Here is a 22110-nt window from a genome sequence, read left to right on the forward strand (position 1 = left end):
GCGCCTGCTTCTACCTCCATGCATTACACATAGGAGCCCCAAACAGCTGTTTACCCAGGTAAACTTTTGGACAGCACGGAAAGGCCAGTGTGCAGTTTTGTTTGTAGTAAGAATAACACTGTGAACTGAGAAATGCTCATTCTGTTGGTGATGAATTTGTCCTCAGTTGGTAGTAGCTTGGTAAAATGAAAGTAAATTTCATCAAGATTCACCGGTGGGGGACCAGGGATTTAGCTCAGAGTTTCTACCGCCTGCCTCGCAAGCAGAAGGACCCAACTTCAATCCCCGGTACCAAAAGACAAAAAAAAACCCAAAAGGATTTGCCGGTGGGTGGACCTTCTCATTTTGTAGTAACTGCTGACAGACTGGCAGAAAACACAAACCCTGAATATCTCACATCTGAAAGACCAGTTTAAATGGGAGATCTAGTCCTTCCATTTTATTTTTTATTTAAATTTTTATGTGTATATTTTAATTGATGCAGTCTTCTAGTGTATTCACCATTTCTCTGAGTAGATGGTATTACACAAAATAAATTTCTTATGAAAGTGGAAACAATGCACACATCTGATGGCCAGGTGTTGGGCATGGGGCTCTGTGCTGGGCGCCAAGACTTGGCTCCTTGCCAGATACTGGCCGAGTCAGGGCCAGCAGGGACACATTTGAATGCCTGATGACACAGACTCGGAGGCACCAGAGCACTTCCTCAAAGGCTTCATGAAGGTTAAACCTTGCCACAAGGCAGAAGCACCTGGAGCAGAGAGCCACTCTGACAGCAGGCGGCGCACCAGGAAGCCAGGGAGGCACAGCCTTTCCCACTGGTGGGCTAAGAACTCTGCTGCCCCCACCTGGTCCTCTGACTCAGCACAGATGTGGCAGCATCAAGAAGCCTAATGCACAGCAGAGTTACTGAGCTCTAATCCTGAGAGAACATGGGCACCAGACTGCAATTTCGTGGGACTGCATGGGGACCACTCTTCCCTCTCGTGCCCACACCCACTACTGTCCAGTGAGGCACCTGAAAGGCTAACCGTCCCTTCAGACTCAGGTCCCAGCAGCTTTCTGATGTGCCCTAAGACTCAGGTGTCTGGGTGCTTTCCTCTGGACACCAGCACCATGGTGCCTGGGTGCCCATGGCCGGGCTCTGCCTGTGAGCTGTGTGTGTGGCTGTACCTAGGAAACTCCTGGCCCCGGAACAAGGGTCCCTCTTTACCTGAACAGCTCACTGCCACATGCCTCTAGTGGTTCATTGCTTTACTTAAACCTCGCCTCACTAGGAGCAGTCTAGATGTGAATGTCTAAACAGAGAGAAAGCTGACACAGAAGGGAGCCCAAGAGCCAGGGCACCCTGGGGCCGGGAGACCATGCAGCTGCTCATGTCCCGGCCACTGCCCTGACCCCTGGCCCCTGCCTCCTCGCTTAGCTTTTGTCCCACCTGGGTCATTTCTTCAATATAAAGAGAAAACCTTTGTGGTCCTCCAGAAAGATCAAAGAAGTTCTACCATTTCCTCATGCAGTTTTCCTGCGAGGTCAGCACAGAGGTGGGCCCTAGAATGAAATGCTTCTGGCCCCAGGGTCAAAGTTCCCTCCCCCCATCTAGATTGGAGAAGGTGAGGCTCGTGGGGCAAAGTGGGACCCTGACCCTCAGTTCAGGGTCAGACTGAGATGCTACCGAGAACGCAGTGACACGGTCACCAAGACAAACGCAGTCCGGCTGTGGGCCTGCACTACGTGCCCCAACGCTCCCCGGGGAGCCCTGAGTTAAACTGGAATAAGGCAGGAAGTAGGAGACACAGAAATTCCACAACATGTGAGGCAAGTTTTGTTGCGGAAAGTTTTATGTCTGAGTAAGTGTAAAACCATAATTGACAGAAGTATAATGAAGGAAATTTCATCCTCAGACAGTTGTAATTATAAACCATAAAACTGTAAGTTCAGGAAAGGAAGGCTCTCGAGATACCCATGACCAGTGAACAGGAAATTTCAAATGGAAGAGATTTGACAGTCTGTCCCTCCTGAAGCGCGTGGCTGATTCCCAAGTGGAGTACAGACCTGCTTCGGGGTGGAGAAGCAGCCCTACTTGATGTGGACATTCAGCTGTGCTTCCAGTAGCAGCCTGTTCCTCAGCATGCTCAGACTTGGGTTTGGGGCATCATGCGTTCCCTGAGGATGCTCTTCTTAGATGGAGGATGGAAGGGACTCCAGAGATAGGAGGGTGCAGAGAAGCAGCAGGGTGCAAAGACAGCGGTGAACTCTCGCCACTCATCCCCAGCAGGTGACGACAAGAGCACATCTGAGCCCATGACGGCACGGAGGAGCAGGTGGCCCTCTAAGCACAGGTCTGATCTGGAAACGAGCACAGGGGTGTGCAGTGTGGCTTGTTAGTGACCTTTCTGACCCCTGGCCAGACCTAGTAGACTTTCATGGGAGAAGTGAGGGCCACAGCAAGAAGGTTGTGTTTAATACCTGCGAGGGAGCCAGCAGCCTGTCCTGAAGCCGTGGCAGCAAATGATCTCCTTGAAGGTCTTCCTCATCTCCGGGCTGCGGAAGGCATAAATCAGAGGGTCGATTGCAGAGTTGCACATGATGAGGATGAGGTACATGTTGAAGTGAGACATGAAGCAGGAGCAGTAGATGTTCTTGGGGCATGAGAGCATCAGGATGAGATGGAGGAAGAAGGGCCCCCAGCACACGGTGAACACCCCCAGCAGCATGGTGAGGGTGACCGCGCCCTGCAAGCTGGCTCTGCGCCGCAGAGAGCTGTATCCGGGTGCAGCTGCAATCCGCCTGGCATGAGCCCGTGCCAGGAGGAACATGTGTATGTACAGGGACACCATGAGGAACAGCATGGTGAAGAACATGGAAATGAGGCAGACGACAACGTAGGTGGACTCATAATAGAGGATGAAAACGGTGCCGCAGCCAGTGCAGAAGCTCCAGATGGCCGCGATGATGGCCCCAGCGCGCTTCGCTGTCATGATGTGGTGGTAGCGCAAGGCGTAGAAGATGGTGACGTACCTGTCCACCGCGATGGCCAGCAAGCTGCACATGGAGGCCACCACAGAGATGCAGATCATGGAGTCAAACACGTTGTCGATGTGGCGCAGGGAGGCGTCCGCGATCACCAGCTGCTTGCTGCTGATCAGGTAGATGGTGACCGTCTCCCAGGCGTTGGACACGCTCACCAGCATGTCGGCCACCGCCAAGCTGCACACAAAGAAGTACATGGGGGAGTGCAGGTTCCTGTTCTTCACGACGGCGCCGACCACCAGGACATTCTCCAAGAGGCTGAGGAGGCCCAGGGCCAGGAACACCTCCACGGCGATGCCCATGTCTTCACACGGCGAGGACCCGTTCCCACCCTCCGCTCCCGAGAAGTTGCCCTCAGTGGCGTTCAGGTGGAGGTCCAGGAAACGCAGGGGGAACGAGAAGTTCATTGCTGAAGAAACGCCTCTTCTCGGCAGCAAAGTGACTGTAAAACAGGTTTGTGTACGACCCAAAGACGTTAAAAGTATATTTTAAAAACACAGCAGCATGCCAAAGCCAGCCGCGCCTCAGGGAGGAGCCTGGCCCGTGCTCCCCGACCCTGGGACGCTCCGCTCTCCATGTACAGCACCATCTCGGTGGGCCCCGGACAGCGTCACCTTTCATGCCTGCCATCCTACCCCACGTTCACCCTCGAAGTGTCCCCTAGGCCTATAAAATCCCATAGAGTCCCAGCCACTCTGCTGCAGTAAGCTCAGATTTCCGGAGAACACAGACCTGTATTCTCGGGAAAGATAGGTCCTGGCCCTGACACCCGCCACCACCCAGGGAAACTGAGACGACGGAACAGAGCGGACTTCAGGCCAACTCGCGCGGGAGTCACTGTCTTCAATGCAGGATAACCACAGCACGCACTGGGGGGCAATGCGGTTGGGGGGAACCGGGCTATTTCCCTCCGTCAGTATTTTCCCTGACCATGCACCAACTTTAATTAATAGCTACATAAATTCCACATGAGCACAGCGCAAAGAAGAAATTTACATTTATTAAGTACTAGAACAAGACGTCTGTCCTTGTTAGATTTAAACCCAAACCCTTTTGTCCTCCAGACTCCAGGGAGGGCGGGGTCCGCACGTGGAAGCTGTGGCTCCAGCCACCCAGCCCGCTTTCTGGGGCTGCAGGTCTCCCAGGCCAGAACTGTGCAGCCCCAGCGGCTGGCCCGGCCCCGTCCCGCCCCGTGTCCCGCCCCACTCTATCCCACCCCCCATCCCGGTCTCCGACACCTCCACCCGCCCCCTGTCGAGGTTCGGGCTCCCCACCTGTGCGCAGGTCTGGCCAGGCCCGCAGGACGCCGCAGAACCGGGCTCCAGCCCCGCTGCGAGGCTCGGCGCGGAGGCTCTGGGTGCCGCACGCCAGTCCGTCCGGCAGAAGTCGCGCGCCTCCCCGGCGTCCGCGGCTGGGGGAGGCCGCCGGTTCGAACTGTCCGGGTGGCGCCCGCGCCCTCCTCGCCCCCCGGGCAAAGCGCCGCCGCCTTTGCTCTCCCCCCTGGCCGCGCTGCTGGGACACCGCGCGGGAGGCGGCTGCGCGGCGCCTGTGTCGCCCGGGCTCCGAAGATCCCAGGCTCCCCAGAAAGGGCGAGGGTGGAGACTTCTGAAAGGAGCGGCGGCACCGGGAGGGGCGTGGCGCCCCGGAGCTGCTGTCCCCAGCTCCGCACTGGGCCGAGGGCCGAGGGCCGAGGCCGAGCAGAGCCAGGCGGAACCTGTCCTGCCGCCAGCCTGGGGTGGGGCAGCGCGCTCTGGGCACCTTCTCGCCGACCCCGGGCCGCCAGGGGTCATTCGTCCAAAACGTGTCTGGATTTGCCTGCAGGGTTCTGGTCTTCATCTAATTCCGGCATTTAGGTTGCCCTGACTTTGTTAAATGGGCTGGGCAGAGACTGCAATTATTTTTCTATTCTGAAATGGCTTAAGTGGGACAGGAATTATCTGTTTCTTGCAGGAAAATATTGGATACAGGTCATAAGAGCTAAGAAGACATGGACTAACCTCTGCGCTGTCCCTCTGGCTGGACTACAAATAGCATCTTTCTGTACCCCAAAGAGCATCCTAATGGAGCAGTGTAAAGCATTCTGGGGGCCACAGAGCCCCACACAAGGGACCCCTTCTCTGCAGGAAGACAGAGCGCCCATGCAGCAGCCCAGGGTGGTTTTGTTGTTGTATTTCCTGAGAATGACAGCAGTGACCTCATCATCCCAGAGATCCACGAAAGTTCGGTTAGCGCTGGCCAGGCTCCAGGGAGGAGTTGCTAGACACCAGGGGTCAGGGTCAGCGCTGCTGTGGAGGGCCACCTGCAGGACATGGAGCACCCAGGCCAGCCCCTGGCAGGGCAACCACAGGGGAGCTCAGAGCTGCCAGGCAAAGGAGCCTCAGCTGCACGGCCTACAGTGAGCCACTGTCAGGAGGCAAGCAGTCTGGCAGGCATGGCCCAGGCTGACGAGGGAGCTGCCCGGGCCCCCCAGCTGGGCAGCAAGGGTGGGCAAGGGGCCAGCCCTCAGTGAGGGCCATCGCCATGCCCAGTCTAAGGAGGCACTGGGAGCCAGGATACAGATGTGAACTTTCGCACAAAGTGAGACGACTGACTGCATCAAAACTGCAAGGGGTGCAAACTCCTGTCTGTCAGTTTACCTGACCCTGTGGGAAGCCAGGAGGGACTAACATTGCTACCTTTTCTTCCATGCAGACCTCAGGTCGGCAGAGCTGAGTGACAGACCAGGCCTTCCCGCCCCAGACCCCCTGCACAGACCATTCGTGCCTCTGTGCAACAGGAAAACAGGGGAGGAGAATCTGGCCTAGGTCCGTACAGCTCATGCTACAGCTCCAGGTCCGTAACTCAGCGAGTCCTCACTGTTCTCAGCACCCTCCCAGCTTCCTGCCTTCCTGTCTTCCTTCCTTCCTGCCTGCCCTCCTTCCTGCCTTTTGCCTTCCTTCCTTTCTGCTCCCCTTCCTGTCTTCTTTCCTTCCTGCCTTCCTGCCTGCCTTCATGCCTTCTTTCCCTCCCATGAGCAAACCCAGCCCCACAGCAATTGCGACTTCTGAGTTGTGAGGAATCTAGGCTTCTCCAGGGAGTGCAGTCTTGTGCCTGTCGTGCTGCCTGGGGGTCCAATGGCTCACACGTAGCTAGTAGGGGGACAGAGGTGTACAGGGTGAGAGGAAGGAAGCAGCGGGAGGCCTGGCAGTGTCCCCAGGGCACAGAGACCAGAGGAGGGGCCTGGAGAAAGCAGGCTCGGCCAGGAGTGCAGGAGCACAAATTTGCAAATTTGGAGGTTTAGAGAAAGTGGAACTGGAAGAGCACAGGAGGAACAGGGTTACAAGCCAGCCCCTCGCAGTACCTCTTTGGAGAGAAGAGCCGCTGGGCTGGGTCACTGTCCACCCAGAACCTGGGCTCTGGCCCGTTCCTCACATCAAAGTGCAGCAGCAGCAGAACCACAGCCCTCCAACAGTCTGCACCTCAAGATCCCGGGAGGCCCTGCACGCCGGGTCTGCACATCGCCTGCTCAGTGAAACCGCCCCACACCTCGCAAGAAAGAGCAGCTAAGTGTGCAGTTTAGCAGCTTTTCGGATTATTCTGTCTTTTTGTGCTTAACGTTTGTTGTTGTTGTTTGTTTTGACCACCAGAAAGACGTGTGCTCTGTCATCTCCCACGGGGGCAGGTCACAGTCTGTGCGGAGGATTACTTGTTAAATCCTGTGCACCCTCATCTTAGAACAGGAGTCAACCAGTGTCCTTTGCACTTGGTATGGAGCTAAGAGTATTAGAGAGGAATAGCGGGAGTCCTTTCCTTCTAGAAGCAGGTAGACGCTAGGAAGCAAAGTGTACCCACCATCCTCCCCTTGGGGGATTTTGTGTCTCTCCGTGGAGGACAGTCAGACCTCTTTGCCCAAGCTTGGGGTGCTCGTGGGGAAGCTCACCCGGGTCTGGCACGGAGGGACCCCGCCAGTGTTGCAGTCTGGCCATTCTTGCTGCCACCTTGGCACACTCCTCTTTCCACGGGAGCTGCACATCTGCCTCTCATAAAGCTGCTCTTCTACAGCATGATCTTCTTTCTGGCCCCCCTCCCCAAGCCACCGAATGCCTGTCTGTCCTCTAGGTCCCGGTCCGCACATCCCACCGTGGAGCTCACTGATGCTCATCTGTGTGGCCTGGGGACCAGCGGGGACCAGCTCTTCCACACAACGGCCAGGGTGGACTTCACAGTGTTCATCTCCAGGTGGGCATGTGACCCCATTCAAGCAAAGGAGATGAACACAGACATTTCTAGGGGAGAATTTTCTTTCTTTGGGGGCAGCTACTACAAAGCTGTGCTCTGCCTCCCACAATAAGCATGGCTGACACCCAAATCCTTGTTGCTAACCACCATCTTTCCACCCAGGGGCAGACGCCCTTAGGTGCAGAAAAACCAGGACCTGCCTGGGTGTTCACCCCAGCTCCAGCCCTGCTCCAAGCCTGGCTTTTTCTGGATCTTTCCATCACCTGAGTGATTAGCTCCCCACCATCACGTCATTTAAGCCAGTTTGATTTGGTTTCTTATACTTGCATAAATTCTACTGATTATCCTACTGTATTAGTTCATTAAATATCCAAATTCTTACGTGCACATGGAATTTGCTGTTTTGACATTTCATAAAAATATAAATACAGTGAGTGGTCCACTACTAGAGTGATACAAACTGTTTATGAGGAAAACAAAACTTTCCCTCAAATCAAGAAGACATTGGGGTTTCATTTTTGTGCTTTCAGCTATACCAACATGCCTTCTGGTCGATGCAGATTCTCCCATTTTTCAGAAAGTTCATCTCTGCATCTGCAGGCAGGGGTGGGCTCTGCTTTCCCCACAACATTCTCTCCACCCTTGGCTGATTTCAAGCTGAGTAGCTTTGCTTTGTTCTTGTTTGCCATTGTGACTGCAATGAGGATACACGTCTGAATTTACTAAGAACACTTGGATCCAGTGCCACTGTTCATCCTGTCACTACACACTCTCTCCCCAAACCCAGCAATGTGATTTGTGGAAGATGCTAGGCTTCTTTATTATAAAATCCCAATCTGAAAAAAATAAAAATAACATTGAATGACATTGGTCAAAAATAGATACCACCTATTTGAATCAACAAGAAGCCTCTTTCCAGGCTGCGTAGAAATCAGGTCCCCAGTGCACAGAAGGGCATATGGTGTCTGTAGCTCTCGCTACTCACACAGGAGCTTCTAAGATCCAGAGTGGCCACCTGAGTCGAGATCTGAAGTTCCTGCCATCTCCAATAACCAGAACCGGGGGATTCAAGCGTCAGCCATCACCTTGCAGTGTTGCATCATGAGTGCTTGACATGGAAGCCAGTTCTCAGGCTCAGTGCAAATGCAGCTCAGTGAGGCTCAGAGATTCCACAAAAAGGGTGCTTCCAGACTGCTCAGGTCTGCTCTAGGGCCACGAGGATGACATGTCTGAGGAGAAGGGACAGTGGGACAGAGCAGAGGGCCAAGCGGAGCCAGGGCAGCACCCACGATGAGCCAGGGAGACTGACCACCTGGCAGAGATCTCACTCAGGCTCCCAGGAGATGGTGGGACAGGCCCAGGTGGGCAGGTCCAAATGTCCCTTCCACACTTCCAATCCTACATCTGGAGAGGAAAGTTCTGACTTCTGAAAGTCATATATGAAATCTAACAGCATGACACTTAACTATTTGACCTGTGACAAAGGGACCAAAAACATACTGAAGGAAAGAGATCTTGTTTAATAAATGGTGCTGGGAAAACTGGCTATCCACATCCAGTAGAATGAGTCTGGACTCATATCTCTCACCACATTCCAAATTAAAATCAAAATGAAGTGGGCTGGAGATTTAGCTCAGTGGTTCTGCCGCCTGCCTTCCAAGCGCAATGTCCTGAGTTTGATCCTGGGTACAAAAAAAAAAAAATCAAAATGAAGCAAGAGCTAAGGTTAAAATAGAAACACAACCTGCTGGAAGATAAAATAGGTAAAATTCTTTAAGTCATAAGGATAGACAAGGACTTTCTGAACAGAACCCCATTTGCTCAGAAAATAGTACAGGGAATTAACAAATGGATCACATCAAATTACAAAGCTTCTGCATAGCAAAAGAAACAACCAGCATAGTGAAAAGACAACCAACAGAATAGGAAAAAGAACTGCCAACTATTCCTCAAAGGATTAATATCTAGGATATATAAAGAATTCAAAAAAATTAGACTCCCAAAATAAAAGACCCAATCAAAAAATGGGCAAGTGAAATGAATAGACAATTCACAGGAGAAGTACAAATGGCCAATAAATACACAAAGAAACATTCAACACCATTGGCCATTAGAGAAATGCAAGTTAAAACAACATTGAGATTCCGTCTTACCCCAGAAAGAATAGCTATCATCAAGAAATCAAATAATAACCAATACTGGCAAGACTTTGAGGGAAAAGGAATTGTTCTTCATTGTTGGTGGGAATGTAAACTAGTAAAACTACTAAGGGAATCAGTAAGGAGATTCCTCAAAAACTAAAACTAGAAATTCCATTTAACCCAGCTATTCATCTTCTACGTATCTTCCCAAAAAAGTTAAAGACATCATATTACAGTGTTCCATGCACACCCATGTTTACAGCAGCACAATTTATAATAGCTAAATCTTGAAAACAGTCTATATGTTCCTCAATAGATGAATGGATAAGGAAAATAGAATAATACATTGCCATAAAGAGGGATCAACTCAAGGCATTTTTAGGTTAATGGATGCACCTCAAGACCATAATCTTAAGTGAAATTAATCAGACACACAAGCTTAAATATCACATGGTTTCTCTTATATGAGAAACCCAAAGTGTAAATAAAAAGCAAAACAAAACATAGATAATAGTAAGTGGGGAGACAGATCTTTGTCAATGGGAACAGGGTCAGGAGATGGAGGGAGGGGAGAAAGGGGTGAGCGAGGGGTTCAGATGTGTTGTGTCCATGCACCAGCTCCACAGGAGGGAGGTGTGCATTACCTATTGCAAACATACAGTAATAAAAAAAGAAATTTTAGTACATGACACAAATCTAACTTGTAACCTGCTTATTTCTAGAAGAAACTTAAAAGAATTATACGATTTTAGGCAGACAGGCAGGTCTGCCCATGCCTTACTGAGGTCCTGAGTCGCACAGAACACGCCGAATCAGCCCGCTGCAGACAGGCAGGTCTGCCCATGCCCTACCGAGGTCCCCAGGCCCAAGGAATATGCCGAATCACCACGCTGCAGATAAGCAGCCACCTGGTTCCACACTACAAAGACGCAGAGGACACCAGACCACCAGACCAAGGTACTGAGTCCCGCTGTTCCCGGCCCAGAGGTAGGGGCTTCTGAGCCATCGTCCCACTGCTCCTGGTCCAGAGGAAGGGGCTTCCCGGTCACCATCCCTCCCACTGCTCCCAGCCCAGAGGAAAGGGCTTTCGGGCCACCTTCTGTCTCACTGCTCCTGGCCCAGAGGAAGGGGCTTCCAGGCCACCGTCCCTCCCGCTGCTCCCAGCCCACAGGAAAGGGCTTTTGGGTCACCATCCCTACTGCTGCTCCTGGCCCCTGGCCCACCTCACCCAGCTCAGAGGAATCTGTGCAGGCGCTAACAGCCCCCCACACCAGTCGAAATGAGAAAACACGTAAATAAGTCTCAAAACCAGACTTCCAGATCACCTACAGCAACCCCAAAGGGAAATAAGATGGAACACTCTGATACTCAACCACCCGGACCCACTGAACTGGCAACAAAAGGGGATCTGGAAAAAATGAAATCAGAAATAATTTCTCAGATAACAGGAGAAATTGTGCCCCTAGTGCAAGACATGATTAATAAATCTAGAGAGGAGCTCAGGAACATGATGGAATCCCAACATAAGAAACAAATGGAATCCATAAAACAGATGCAAATAGATTTCCAGGACATGAAAAACTCCATTGAAAGTCTACACAGCAGAATCAGCCAATGTGAGGACAGAATTTCAGATATAGAAGATAAGATTGCAATTAGTGACCAGGAAAAGAAAAATTACTTCAAACTTATAAGGGAACATGAGAAATCAATCCAGCAGCTGCTAGATGATGCAAAGAAGAATAACATAAGGCTGATTGGGCTCAATGAAGAAACAGGAGAGAGTGGAGATGACATAAAAAAATATCTTCACAGAAATAATGGCAGAAAACTTCCCAAGCAGGGGAAAGAGCTTGACATACAGATAAGTGAGGCATATAGGACTCCAAATAGCCTTGATGAAAAAAAAAAATCTACACATAGGCATATAATTGTTAAGATTCCAAAAACATCACAGAAGAACAAAGTTCTACAAGCAGTCAGAGAAAAGAAACAAATCACATACAAAGGAAAGCCTATCAGAATCACAGCAGACTTCTCAACAAAAACCATCAAGGCCAGAAGAGCTTGGAGTGACACATTCTCCAAGCCCTAAAAGAAAACAGCCTCCAACCCAGATTGATGTACCCTGCAAAACTATCTTTCAAAATGGATGGAGAAATAAGATACTTTCACAACAAAGAGCACCTTAGGAACTTCGTGAACACCAAACCAGCACTCCAAAGAATTTTGCACAATATCCTAGGAACAGACATTGAGGATCACAACCCCAGGAAGCAAAGCAGAATGAACCCATCTGGTATGACAAGAAATTAAATGTAAAGGGGGAGAACCCAACAATAAGAAAAAGTCATGGCAATGACAAGTCAATACGTTTCAGTTATAACCATCAACATTAATGGTCTCAATTCACCAATCAAAAGAAATAGACTGGCAGAATGGGTCAAGAAGCAAAATCCAACAATATGCTGCATACAAGAAACACACTTAATTCAAAAGGAAACTCACAGACTGAAAGTTAAAGGATGGAACATAATACTCCCTGTGACGGGAACCCCAAAAAAAGCAGGAGTAGCTATCCTCTTGGCAGATCAAGTAGATTTCAAACCAACACTGATTAAGAGAGATGAAGAAGGACACTACATCCTTGTAAAGGGAAGAATCCAAGAGGAAGAGATGACAATCATAAATATCTATGCAACAAACACTAGTGTGCCCAACTATATAAAACTAATACTAACGGACATGAAAAGTCGTATATGCACGAACGCAATTGTAGTGGGGGACCTCAACACCCCACTGTCACAAATAGATAGATCAACTAGACTAAAAATAAGTCATGAAATACTAGAACTCAATCAAACTCTTGAACAAATGAACTTAACAGATGTTTACAGAGTCTTCCACCCCTTAAAATCAGAATACACATTCTTCTCAGCTGCACATGGGTCATTCTCCAAAATAGACCACGTACTCACACATACAACATGTTTAAGTAAGTGCAAAGGAATTGAAGTTATCCCCTGTATATTATCAGACAAAAGTGTGATGAAATTGGAGATCCACAGCAAAAGAAACTCAAAAAATTTCATAAACACGTGGAAATTGAACAACATACTTCTGAATAACCAATGGGTCACAGAGGAAATTAAAGAAGAAATCAGACAGTTCCTTCAATTAAATGACAATGACAATACAATGTATCGGAATCTATGAGACACAATGAAAGCAGTCTTATGAGGGAAATTCATAGCAGTGAATACTCTTATTAGGAAAACAGAATGAGCCCAATTAAACAACCTGCTGCTGAACCTCAAGCTTCTAGAAAAAGAAGAGCAGGACAACCCCAAAGCTCATACAAGGGAGGAAATTATAAAGGTCAGAGGAGAAATCAATGCAATGGAGACTAAGAGAATGATACAAAAAAATCAATGAAGCCAAGAGTTGGTTCTTGGAAAGAATCAACAAAATTGACAAACCTTTAGCCAACCTTGTCAGAAAAAGGAAAGAAAAGGCCCAAATCCATGCAATTAGGAATGAAAAGGGTGAAATTACAACAGACCCAGCAGAAAGCCAGAGGATCATCAATACCTACTTCCAGAACCTATACGCCAATAAGATGGACAACACAGAAGAAATGGACAGATTCCTAGACATATGAATTACCAAAGTTGAACAAAGAAGACCTAAAAATTCTGAACAACCCAATATCAACCAATGAAATTGAAAATGTCATTAAAAACTTATCAACTAAGAAAAGCCCGGGCCCTGATGGCTTCACTGCTGAATTCTACAAGACATTTAGAGAGGAACTGCTGCCACTACTGTTTAAACTCTTCAATGAAATTGAAAGGGAAACAATACTTCCAAATTCATTCCTGGAAACAAGCATCACCTTGATCCCCAAAGCAGAGAAAGGCCCAACTGAAAAAGAGAACTATAGGCCAATCTCACTAATGAACATAGATGCAAAAATCCTTAATAAGATACTGGCAAACAGAATGCAGAAGATCATCAAGAAGATCATACACCCTCATCAAGTGGGATTCATCCCAGGGATGCAGGGATGGTTTGATATATGCAAATCAATCAATGTAATACACTATATCAATAGAGCCAAGGACAAAAACCATACGATTATCTCCATAGACGCAGAAAAAGCATTTGACAAAATCCAACATGCATTTATGATAAAAACCCTACAAAAAATTGGAATAGATGGTCTCTACCTCAAACTGATAGAAGCCATCTATGAAAAACCAACAGCCAATATCATACTAAATGGTCAAAAACTGAAACCCTTCACACTAAAATCAGGAACAAGACAAGGATGTTCACTATCACCACTCTTGTGCAATATAGTTCTGGAAACATTAGCCACGGCAATTAGACAAGAGAAAGAAATAAAAGGAATAAAGATAGGTAATGAAGACGTCAAATTGTCATTCTTTGCAGATGACATGATACTCTATATAGAAGACTCCAAGAACTCCACCAAAAGTCTTCTAGACTTAATAACCAAATTCAGTAAAGTAGCTGGTTACAAGGTTAACACACAAAAATCAATAGCTTTCCTCTACATCAATGACAGACTCACTGACAGAGAAATAGGGCAAATAATTCCTTTCACAATAGCATCCAAAAACTGAAATACCTAGGAATCATCCTAACGAAAGAAATCAAAGACCTCTTCTCTGAAAACTATAGCACTCTGAAAAGAGAGATTGAAGACGAAATCAGAAAATGGACAGATATCCCCTGCTCCTGAGTAGGAAGGATTAATAGAGTGAAAATGGCCATACTTCCAAAACTGCTATATAGATTTAATGCAATTCCAATTGAGATCCCAGCAGCATACTTCATAGACCTCGAGAAAAAAATTCAAAAATTCATTTGGAACAAGAAGAGACCCAGAATAGCAAAAGCAATTCTAGGTAACAGAGACAAGGCAGGGGGTACCACAATCCCCAACCTGCAACTCTACTACAAAGCTACTGTGATAAAAACAGCATGGTGCTGGCAAAGAAACAGACCTGAGGACCAGTGGAACAGATTAGAAGATGCAGAAACAACTCCAGGCACACTCAGCCATCTCATCTTCCACAAAGGAGCCAAACACCCTCACTGGAGGAAAGATAGCCTCTTTAATAAATGGTGCTGGAAAAATTGGGCTTCAACTTGCCAAAGATTAAAACTAGACCTCCTGTATCTCTCACCATGCACTAAACTAAAATCAAAATGGATTAAAGATCTAAATATTAAAATAGAAACTCTGAACCAGTTGGAACAGAGGTTAGGTAGAACTCTTGAAGACATCGGTGTAGGAAAAGGTTTTATGAACAAAACCTCAGTTGCCCATGAACTAACACAAACAATCAACAAATGGGATGTCTTCTTATTAAAAGGCTTCTGCACAGCAAGAGCAACCACCAGCAGTGTGAAGAGACAACCCACAATGTGGGAAAAAATCTTCACCTGCTCTTCCTCAGACAAAGGTCTACTATCTCGAATCTATAAAAAACTTAAAAAGATCAGACCTCCCAAATTTAAAGACCCAATCCAAAAATGGGCATCTGAAATGAACAGATATTTCTCAGACAAAGAAGTAGAAATAGCAAATAAATACATGGAAAAAATGTTCAACATCACTAGTCATTCGAGAGATGCAAATGAAAACAACACTGAGATTCCACTTCACTCCAGAAACAATGGCTGCTATCATGAAATCAATCAATAACACATGCTGGCACGGCTGTGGGGAAAGAGGAACCCTGCTCCACTGCTGGTGGGAGTGTAGACTGGTGCAACCACTGTGGAAATCAGTATGGAGATACCTCAAAGAACTAGGACTGGAAGTCCCATTTGACCCCACTATTCCACTGCTGGGGATCTTCCCCAAAGAATTCAAAGAATCATACCACAGTGATATATGTGCGCCCATGTTCATAGCAGCACATTTTGTAATAGCTAAAACTTGGAAACAGCCCAAATGCCCATCAACTGGAGACTGGATAAAGAAAATGTGGGTTTTTTATAAAATGGAGTACTACTCAGCCATCAAAAATGAGAAATTAGAGACATTTATAGCTAAGTGGATGCACATTGAGGCGATACTCTTAAGTGAAATAAATAGGACACACATGTGTAAATACCGAATAGTTTCTCTGATGTGAGAAACTGAAAGTGTAAATCAGGACTAAATGTATAATAGGTAATGTGAAACAGGAAGAAAAGGGGCAAAGGGGAAGGAAGTGGGAGGGCTAGGGGAAAGAATAGAAGGGAATGGGATTAATGAGTAAATGGAAAAATAGGAACAAAATCTTTGTAAATAGGGAGGACTGGAGGGGTTGAAGGGAGGGCTGGGCAAGGGTGAAAAATAAGAACCAAGAGAGACTATGTAAAGGTGCAAATTCCAATGATGAATGTCATTATATTGTATACCTAAAACGTACCAATGATTAGAATGAATAATCGATAATGTAAAATAGGAAGAAAAGGTCCAAAGGGGTAGGGGTAGTGGGAGGGGCAGGGGAAAGGAAAGAAGGGAAAGGAAAAATGATGAGAAATGGAAAAAATGGAAATAAAGTCTTTGTCAATAGGGAAGGGCGGAGGGGGTGAAGGGAGGGCTAGGAATGGGGAAAAAATAAGAACCAAGATGCATTATGTTAAGGTACAATTCCCAATGAGAAATGTAATTGTGTTGTATACCTACAATGTACTAATAAAAGAATTTAATACAAAAAAAAGAATTATACAATTTTAAATAAATGTTCTATTTCAAAGAAATCAATGACTGGAGAGTAAACACAGGACAAATTTAATAAGATTTCACCTACAGGTCTCTTCCTTTTCAGTGCATGGCTTCTCTGGGTGTGAAGATAAGGAAATGAGGAGAGAATCAGTCCAAGGGACCTATTTCTGTAATGTACCCAGGGTGGTCAGTAAAAGTCTTCAGTGTAATGATGGTAACCTGCTAACAAAAGTGAGGTGTGACTGTAGGCAGTAGAGGAAAATACATTTCTTCAGTCTCCAAAGCAAGTGGTCAGTGATGGTAAATTTTGCCTGTTGCCATTTGCTTTTATTTATTTTCTATTTTTAGACACTTTTAACTTGAGAGTGTTAGCCATGAACTCTTTTACAATTGTTCTTGTATGAAACAATGTGACTAATGCCAATAAGAAGAAAGCACTCCAGATCTAGTCCATGGGTCACATCTGTTTTTATTCAAATCCTCATGAAGAAAACCCATCAGGATCTTAGCTTTTCAGCTCCACCATCGCACGCCATTGCTGGATTCCTGAATCTCTACTTTCTTCAGCAAAGACGTGTGAATCTACAGAAGAAACTCCTCAGTCCTTCCCTTTAGTTCCTACTTACATATAACCATTATACACTTAGATATTACCATTCACTGACTCATTATTTCCTCATTACCACAAATAATCTAATATACACGTAAAACAGGTGTATTCTCTAAAAGCTTGCATAGCCATGAAAATCTTCCCCTTGTGTGGAAAGTCTCTGCCAGGCATGTTACTTTTTGGTGGGTTAATTTTTAGTTTTTCTTAAGTTCTTTTAGTTGCACTAGGATAATATACAGAAGAAAAGAATCATTTATGAAAAATCCTTCTACAAAAATGAAATTCATGGGCCAGGGATTCAGCTCAGTGGTTTCACTGCCTGCTGCGCAAGCGCAAGGACCCAAGTTCAATTCCTGGTACAAAAAAAATGAAATTCATTTAAAATCTGCTTATTTCTTTTCTAAACTGTTACTATCCAATTCAACATGCCTTCTAGTAATAATTAAATTCAGCAAAAAAAAAAAAAGAAAGAAAGGAATACCTCAATAACAGAATTTATCCCTTCTCAAAAACGAAGGTAAGCAGCTGATACTGACATCCCTGGTGTCAGCGGGCTCCCCCCTTGTGTGACTTTAGTAACACTTCCTGTCTAGGAAAAACATTCAATTGCCAACATTCAGTTTTCATCAATCAAGAATTATTATATTGTGCAAATGGAAATACTACTACGAAGAACAAAATGCTATAAATAAATGTCTTTTGTTCCAAAGACTATCAATATAATAGAGTGACATGAAAAGCATAATAAAACAAGTTGTTTCATGGTAAACTCTAGGGTAAGGCTAGGATTGGGATCCGCAGTGCAGCTGCAGGTGCCCTGGGCAACACCAAGTGCCCTCAGGGCAAAGGAGGTTCACAGCAGAATCATTCATCACAGCCAAAAAGCAACAATGGGACGACAAAGCATTCTCTGTCCATGAGGAAGAATATCACCCAGTCATTAAAAGTTATGAGAATAATCCGTTTTTAAAATGTTAATCTATAATATGCAAACTGGATTGCAATCATGTTGGAATATGTATGCCTTTGTACAAAAACTAGCAGGAAATAAAAATAAAAGAGGTATTTTGAGCTCAAAGATCATCGATATTTCCCGGTTTGCCCAAACTGACTCTATTAGCTTCTTAGTGCCCGTTTGGGAGCAGAAGGGCTCTGCCATCGGGAGGCAGAGTCCCAGGACGCCACCCACTGTGCAGCTGGGACACTCACACAAGGTGCTCCTTGGCATACCCGGGGCAGAGGACCACGGAGTGTGCTTCTTCATGTTTTAGAAAAATATATAATTGCAGGGGAAAGTATTGGTGACATATGGAGGAAGATAGATGATTCATACACAGGCAAACTCGGCTATTAGAGTGTACACCACAACAGTTTTCCCTCGTCGGCATGATGGCAGATGAATTTACTTTCTTCTGTGCATTATTTCCTAGTTTCCAGATTCTTCTCTGACAAATGTATTTCACCTCTGTAATAATGTTATGAATGATCTTGGTAAGATTAAAAAGCTGCCTCTCAGCAACCTGCCAACACAATCAACCTCTTGTCTCTCCTAACCAGGATGAGTCTGGGCTGGACTCCCTCGAACTGGAATCCTTTTGCCTTCCTAGTCCAGTTCCTTGTTGGGAATGGGAGCCCCTACTGACTTGATTCCAACACCATTAACCTCAGCTTGCTCTTTGGGGTGGGGGATAACACACTCATTTATTAAGTTCCTTTTTAACTTCCCACCAGAGAAGTATAAATTACAAATTTTTGCATGTCTAGAGATGAAAGTATAATTCCAGTTATTATTTTAATGTTCTAGAGCTCCTAAACGGTGAGGTATGTTTCAGGTGTTCTATTGTAAAATATTTACTTTTCTGTACTCTTCCACCTAAGTATCATAATGATCCCAGTAGAATCTTACATCACCTCTGTGCCCTACATGACGAATTGGCTTCATGCAAACTAAGTCGAAGCCTCCAGATTATTTGCATTTTGATAGAAAATAATGCCTTATTGAAAAAAAATCAATACAGCATGTTAAAATTCCAGGCACCAAGGCAAGTTACTATGGCAGATTTTTTTTATTTTATTGGTACATTTTAGGTATACAATATAATGACAGTCATCATTGGAAATTTGCACCTTTACATAACCTCTCTTGGTTCTTATTTTTCCCCCTTCCCCTGTCCTCCCTTCAACCTCTCCATCCCTCCCTATTTACAAAGACTTTCTTTCCACTTTCTTTTTCTCATATTAATTCCATTCCCTTCTTTCTTTCCCCTACCCCTCCCACTTCCCCTTTGCCCCTTTTCTTCCTATTTCACATTATCTAGTATACCTTTTAGTCCTTATTTACACTTTGAGTGTCTCACACTAGAGAAACTATTCAGTATTTACACGTGTATCCTATTTATTTCACTTAGGAGTATCATTTCAATGTACATCCATTTAGCTATAAATGTCTCTAATTTCTCATTTTTGATGGCTGTGTAGTACTCCATTTTATTTTAAAAAACACATTTTCTTTATCCAGTCTCCAGTTGATGGGCATTTGGGCTCCTTCCAAGTTTTAGCTATTACAAACTGTGCTGCTATGAACAAGGGTGCACATATATCACTGTGATGTGATTCTTTGAATTCTTTGGGCAAGATACCCAGCAGGGGAATAGGTGGGTTAAATGGGACTTCCAGTCCTAGTTCTTTGAGGTATCTCCATACTGATTTCCACAGTGGTTGCACCAGTCTGCACTCCTACCATCAGTGGAGCAGTGTTCCTCTTTCCCCACAGCCCCAGCCAGGATTTGTTATTTGTTGATTTCTTGATAGCAGCCATTCTTTCTGGAATGAGGTGGAATCTCAGCATTGTTTTCGTTTGCATCTCTCAAATGACCAGTGATATTGAACATTTTTTCATATGTTTATTTGCCATTTCTACTTGTCTGAGAAATGTCTGTTCATTTCAGATGCCCGTTTTTGGGTTGGGTCTTTTAAATTTAGGAGGTCTGATTTTTTTAAGCTGTTTATAGATTCTAGATAGCAGATCTTTGTCTGAGGCATAGCAGGTGAAAATTTTTTCCCACATTGTGGGTTGTCTCTTCACACTGCTGGTGGCTTCTCTTGCTGTGCAGAAACTTTTTAATAAGAAGAAATCCCACTTGTTGATTGTTTGTGCTAGTTCACAGACAACTAAGGTTTTCTTCATAAAATCTTCTTCTAAACCAATGTCTTCAAGAGTTCTACCTAACCTCTGTTCCAGCCAGTTTAGTGTTTCTGTTTTAATATTTAGATCTTTAATCATTTCAATTTTAGTTGAGTGCATGGTGAGAGATATAGGTCTAGTTTTAATCTTTGGCAAGTTGAAACCCAATTTCTCCAGCACCATTTATTAAAGAGGATATCTATCCCTCCAGTAAGGATGTTTGGCTCTTTTGTCAAACATGAGGTGGCTGTGTGTGCCTGGAGTTGTTTCTGCATCTTCTAATCTGTTCCACTGGTCCTCAGGTCTGTTTCTTTGCCAGTACCATGCTGTTTTATCACAGTAGCTTTGTAGTATAGTTTCAAGTTGGGGGTTGTAATACCCCCTGCCATGTCTCTGTTGCCTAGAATTGCTTTTGCTATTCTACATCTCTTCTTGTTCCAAATGAATTTTTGGATTGTTTTCTCCGGGTCTGTGAAGTATGCTGCTGGGATTTCAATTGGGATTGCATTGAGTCTGTATAGCAGTTTTGGAAATATGGCCATTTTCACTATGTTTATCCTTCCTACCCAGGAGCAAGGGATGTCTTTCCATTTTCTGATATCATCTTCAATCTCTCTTTTCAGAGTGTTATAGTTTTCAGAGAAGAGGTCTTTGTTTTATTTTGTTAGGTTGATTCCTAGATATTTATTTCAGTTTCTTGAATGCTATTGTGAAAGGAATTGTCTGCCCTATTTCTGTCTTAGTGAGTCTGTTGTTCGTGTAGAGGAAAGCTATTGATTTTTGTGTGTTGACCTTGTATCAGCTACTCTACTGAATTTGGTTATTAAGTCTAGAAGACTTTTGGTGGAGTTCTTGGAGTCTACTATATAGAGTATCATGTCATCTACAAATAATGACAGTTTGACTTCTTCATTTCCTATCTTTATTCCCTTTATTTCTTTCTCTTGTCTAATTGTTATGGCTAATGTTTCCAAGGCTATACTGAACAGGAGTGGTGATGTTCCTTGTCTTTTTCCTGATTTTAGTGGGAAGGACTTCAGATCTTGACCATTTAGTACGATACTGGCTGTTGGTTTTTCATAGATGGCTTTTATCAGATTGAGGTAGAGACCATCTATTAAAATTTTTTGCAGGGTTTTTATCATAAATGCATGTTGGATTTTGTTGAATGCTTTTTCTGCATCTATTGAGATGATCATATGGTTTTTGCCCTTGGCTCTATTGATACAGTGTATTACATTGATTGATTTGCATATGTTGAACCATCCCTACATCTCTGGGATGAATCCCACTTGGTTAGGGTGTATGATCTTCTTGATGATCTTCTGTATTCTATTTTCCAGTATCTTAGTAAGGATTTTTGCATCCACGTTCATTAGTGAGATGGCCTATAGTTCTCCTTTTTGGCTGGGTCTTTCTCTGCTTTGGGGATCAAGGTGATGCTTGCTTCCAGGAATGAATTCAGGAGTATTGCTTCCCTTTCAATATCATTGAAGAGTTTAAAGAGTAGTGGCACTAGTTCCTCTCTGAATGTCTTGTAGAATTCAGCAGTGAAGCCATCAGGGCCTGGGCTTTTCTTAGTTGGTAAGTTTTTAATTATGTTTTCAATTTCATTGATTGATATTGGATTGTTTAGAATTTTTAGGTTTCTTCATTCAACTTTCATAATTCATACATATCTAGGAATCTGTCCATTTCTTCTGTGTTTTCCATCTTATTGGCGTATGGGTTCTTGAGGTAGGTATTGATGATCCTCTGGATTTCTGCTGGGTCTGTTGTAATTCCACTCTTTTCATTCCTAATTGCATGGATGTGGGCTTTTTCTTTCCTTTTTCTGATAAGGTTGGCTAAGGATTTGTCAATTTTGTTTATTCTTTCGATGAACCAACACTTGGCTTCCTTGATTTTTTATATGGTTCTCTTGGTCTCTATTACATTGACTCCTGCTCTGATCTATATAATTTCCTCCCTTGTATGAGCTTTGGGTTTGTCTTGCTCTTCTTTTTCTAGAAGCTTGAGGTTCAGCATTAGGTTGTTTAATTGGGCTCACTCTGTTTTACTAATAAGAGTATTCACTGCTATGAATTTCCCTCATAAGACCACTTTCATTGTGTCCCACAGATTCCAATATGTTGCACTGTCACTGTCATTTAATTGAAGGAACTGTCTGATTTCT

General features: G+C 45.1%; 2 protein-coding genes across 5 annotated transcripts in view; both read right to left on the reverse strand.

Moving 5' to 3' along the window:
• Rnmt (RNA guanine-7 methyltransferase) overlaps positions 1 to 22110 on the reverse strand; it is a 208898-nt gene that overhangs the window by 130479 nt on the left and 56309 nt on the right. The window contains exon 11 of one of the 2 annotated variants that reach the window (XM_087211138.1): positions 8749 to 8930. The exons of the other annotated variant lie outside the window; for it this stretch is intronic. Coding sequence (XP_087067264.1) covers positions 8854 to 8930 — 77 coding nt within the window. The 3' untranslated portion in view covers positions 8749 to 8853. Of the gene's footprint in view, positions 1 to 8748; positions 8931 to 22110 lie in introns of those variants that run through there. 2 annotated transcript variants of the gene reach the window in all.
• Positions 1821 to 8574, reverse strand: Mc5r (melanocortin 5 receptor). 3 transcript variants are annotated; one of them, XM_087211136.1, is made up of 4 exons: positions 4305 to 8574; positions 3019 to 3472; positions 2467 to 2541; positions 1821 to 2346 (listed from the first exon to the last, which is right to left on the reverse strand). In XM_087211136.1, exons 1-4 carry the CDS (start codon positions 4864 to 4866, stop codon positions 2133 to 2135), a joined length of 1305 nt encoding a protein of 434 aa, XP_087067262.1. In that variant the 5' UTR covers positions 4867 to 8574; the 3' UTR covers positions 1821 to 2132. The 3 variants fall into 3 exon arrangements, with proteins under 3 accessions (XP_087067262.1, XP_087067260.1, XP_087067261.1); XM_087211134.1 differs by having other exon boundaries at positions 2467 to 3472; XM_087211135.1 differs by having other exon boundaries at positions 2169 to 3472.

This window comes from Heterocephalus glaber, unplaced genomic scaffold (assembly GCF_053883595.1).
Source record: "Heterocephalus glaber isolate CG9 unplaced genomic scaffold, H.glaber_assembly_v1.0 deba00001300, whole genome shotgun sequence".
NCBI lineage: Eukaryota > Metazoa > Chordata > Mammalia > Rodentia > Bathyergidae > Heterocephalus > Heterocephalus glaber.

Coding starts and splice junctions, on each gene's coding strand:
- Mc5r (XM_087211134.1), bottom strand. CDS start 4,866: ATGAAGACCAGAACCCTGCAGGCAAATCCAGACACGTTTTGGACGAAT. Junction 3,473..4,304: donor CTGGCCAGACCTGCGCACAG/GTGGGGAGCCCG, acceptor CCTGTTTTACAG/TCACTTTGCTGCCGAGAAGA. Junction 2,347..2,466: donor GGCTGCTGGCTCCCTCGCAG/GTATTAAACACA, acceptor GCTCGTTTCCAG/ATCAGACCTGTGCTTAGAGG.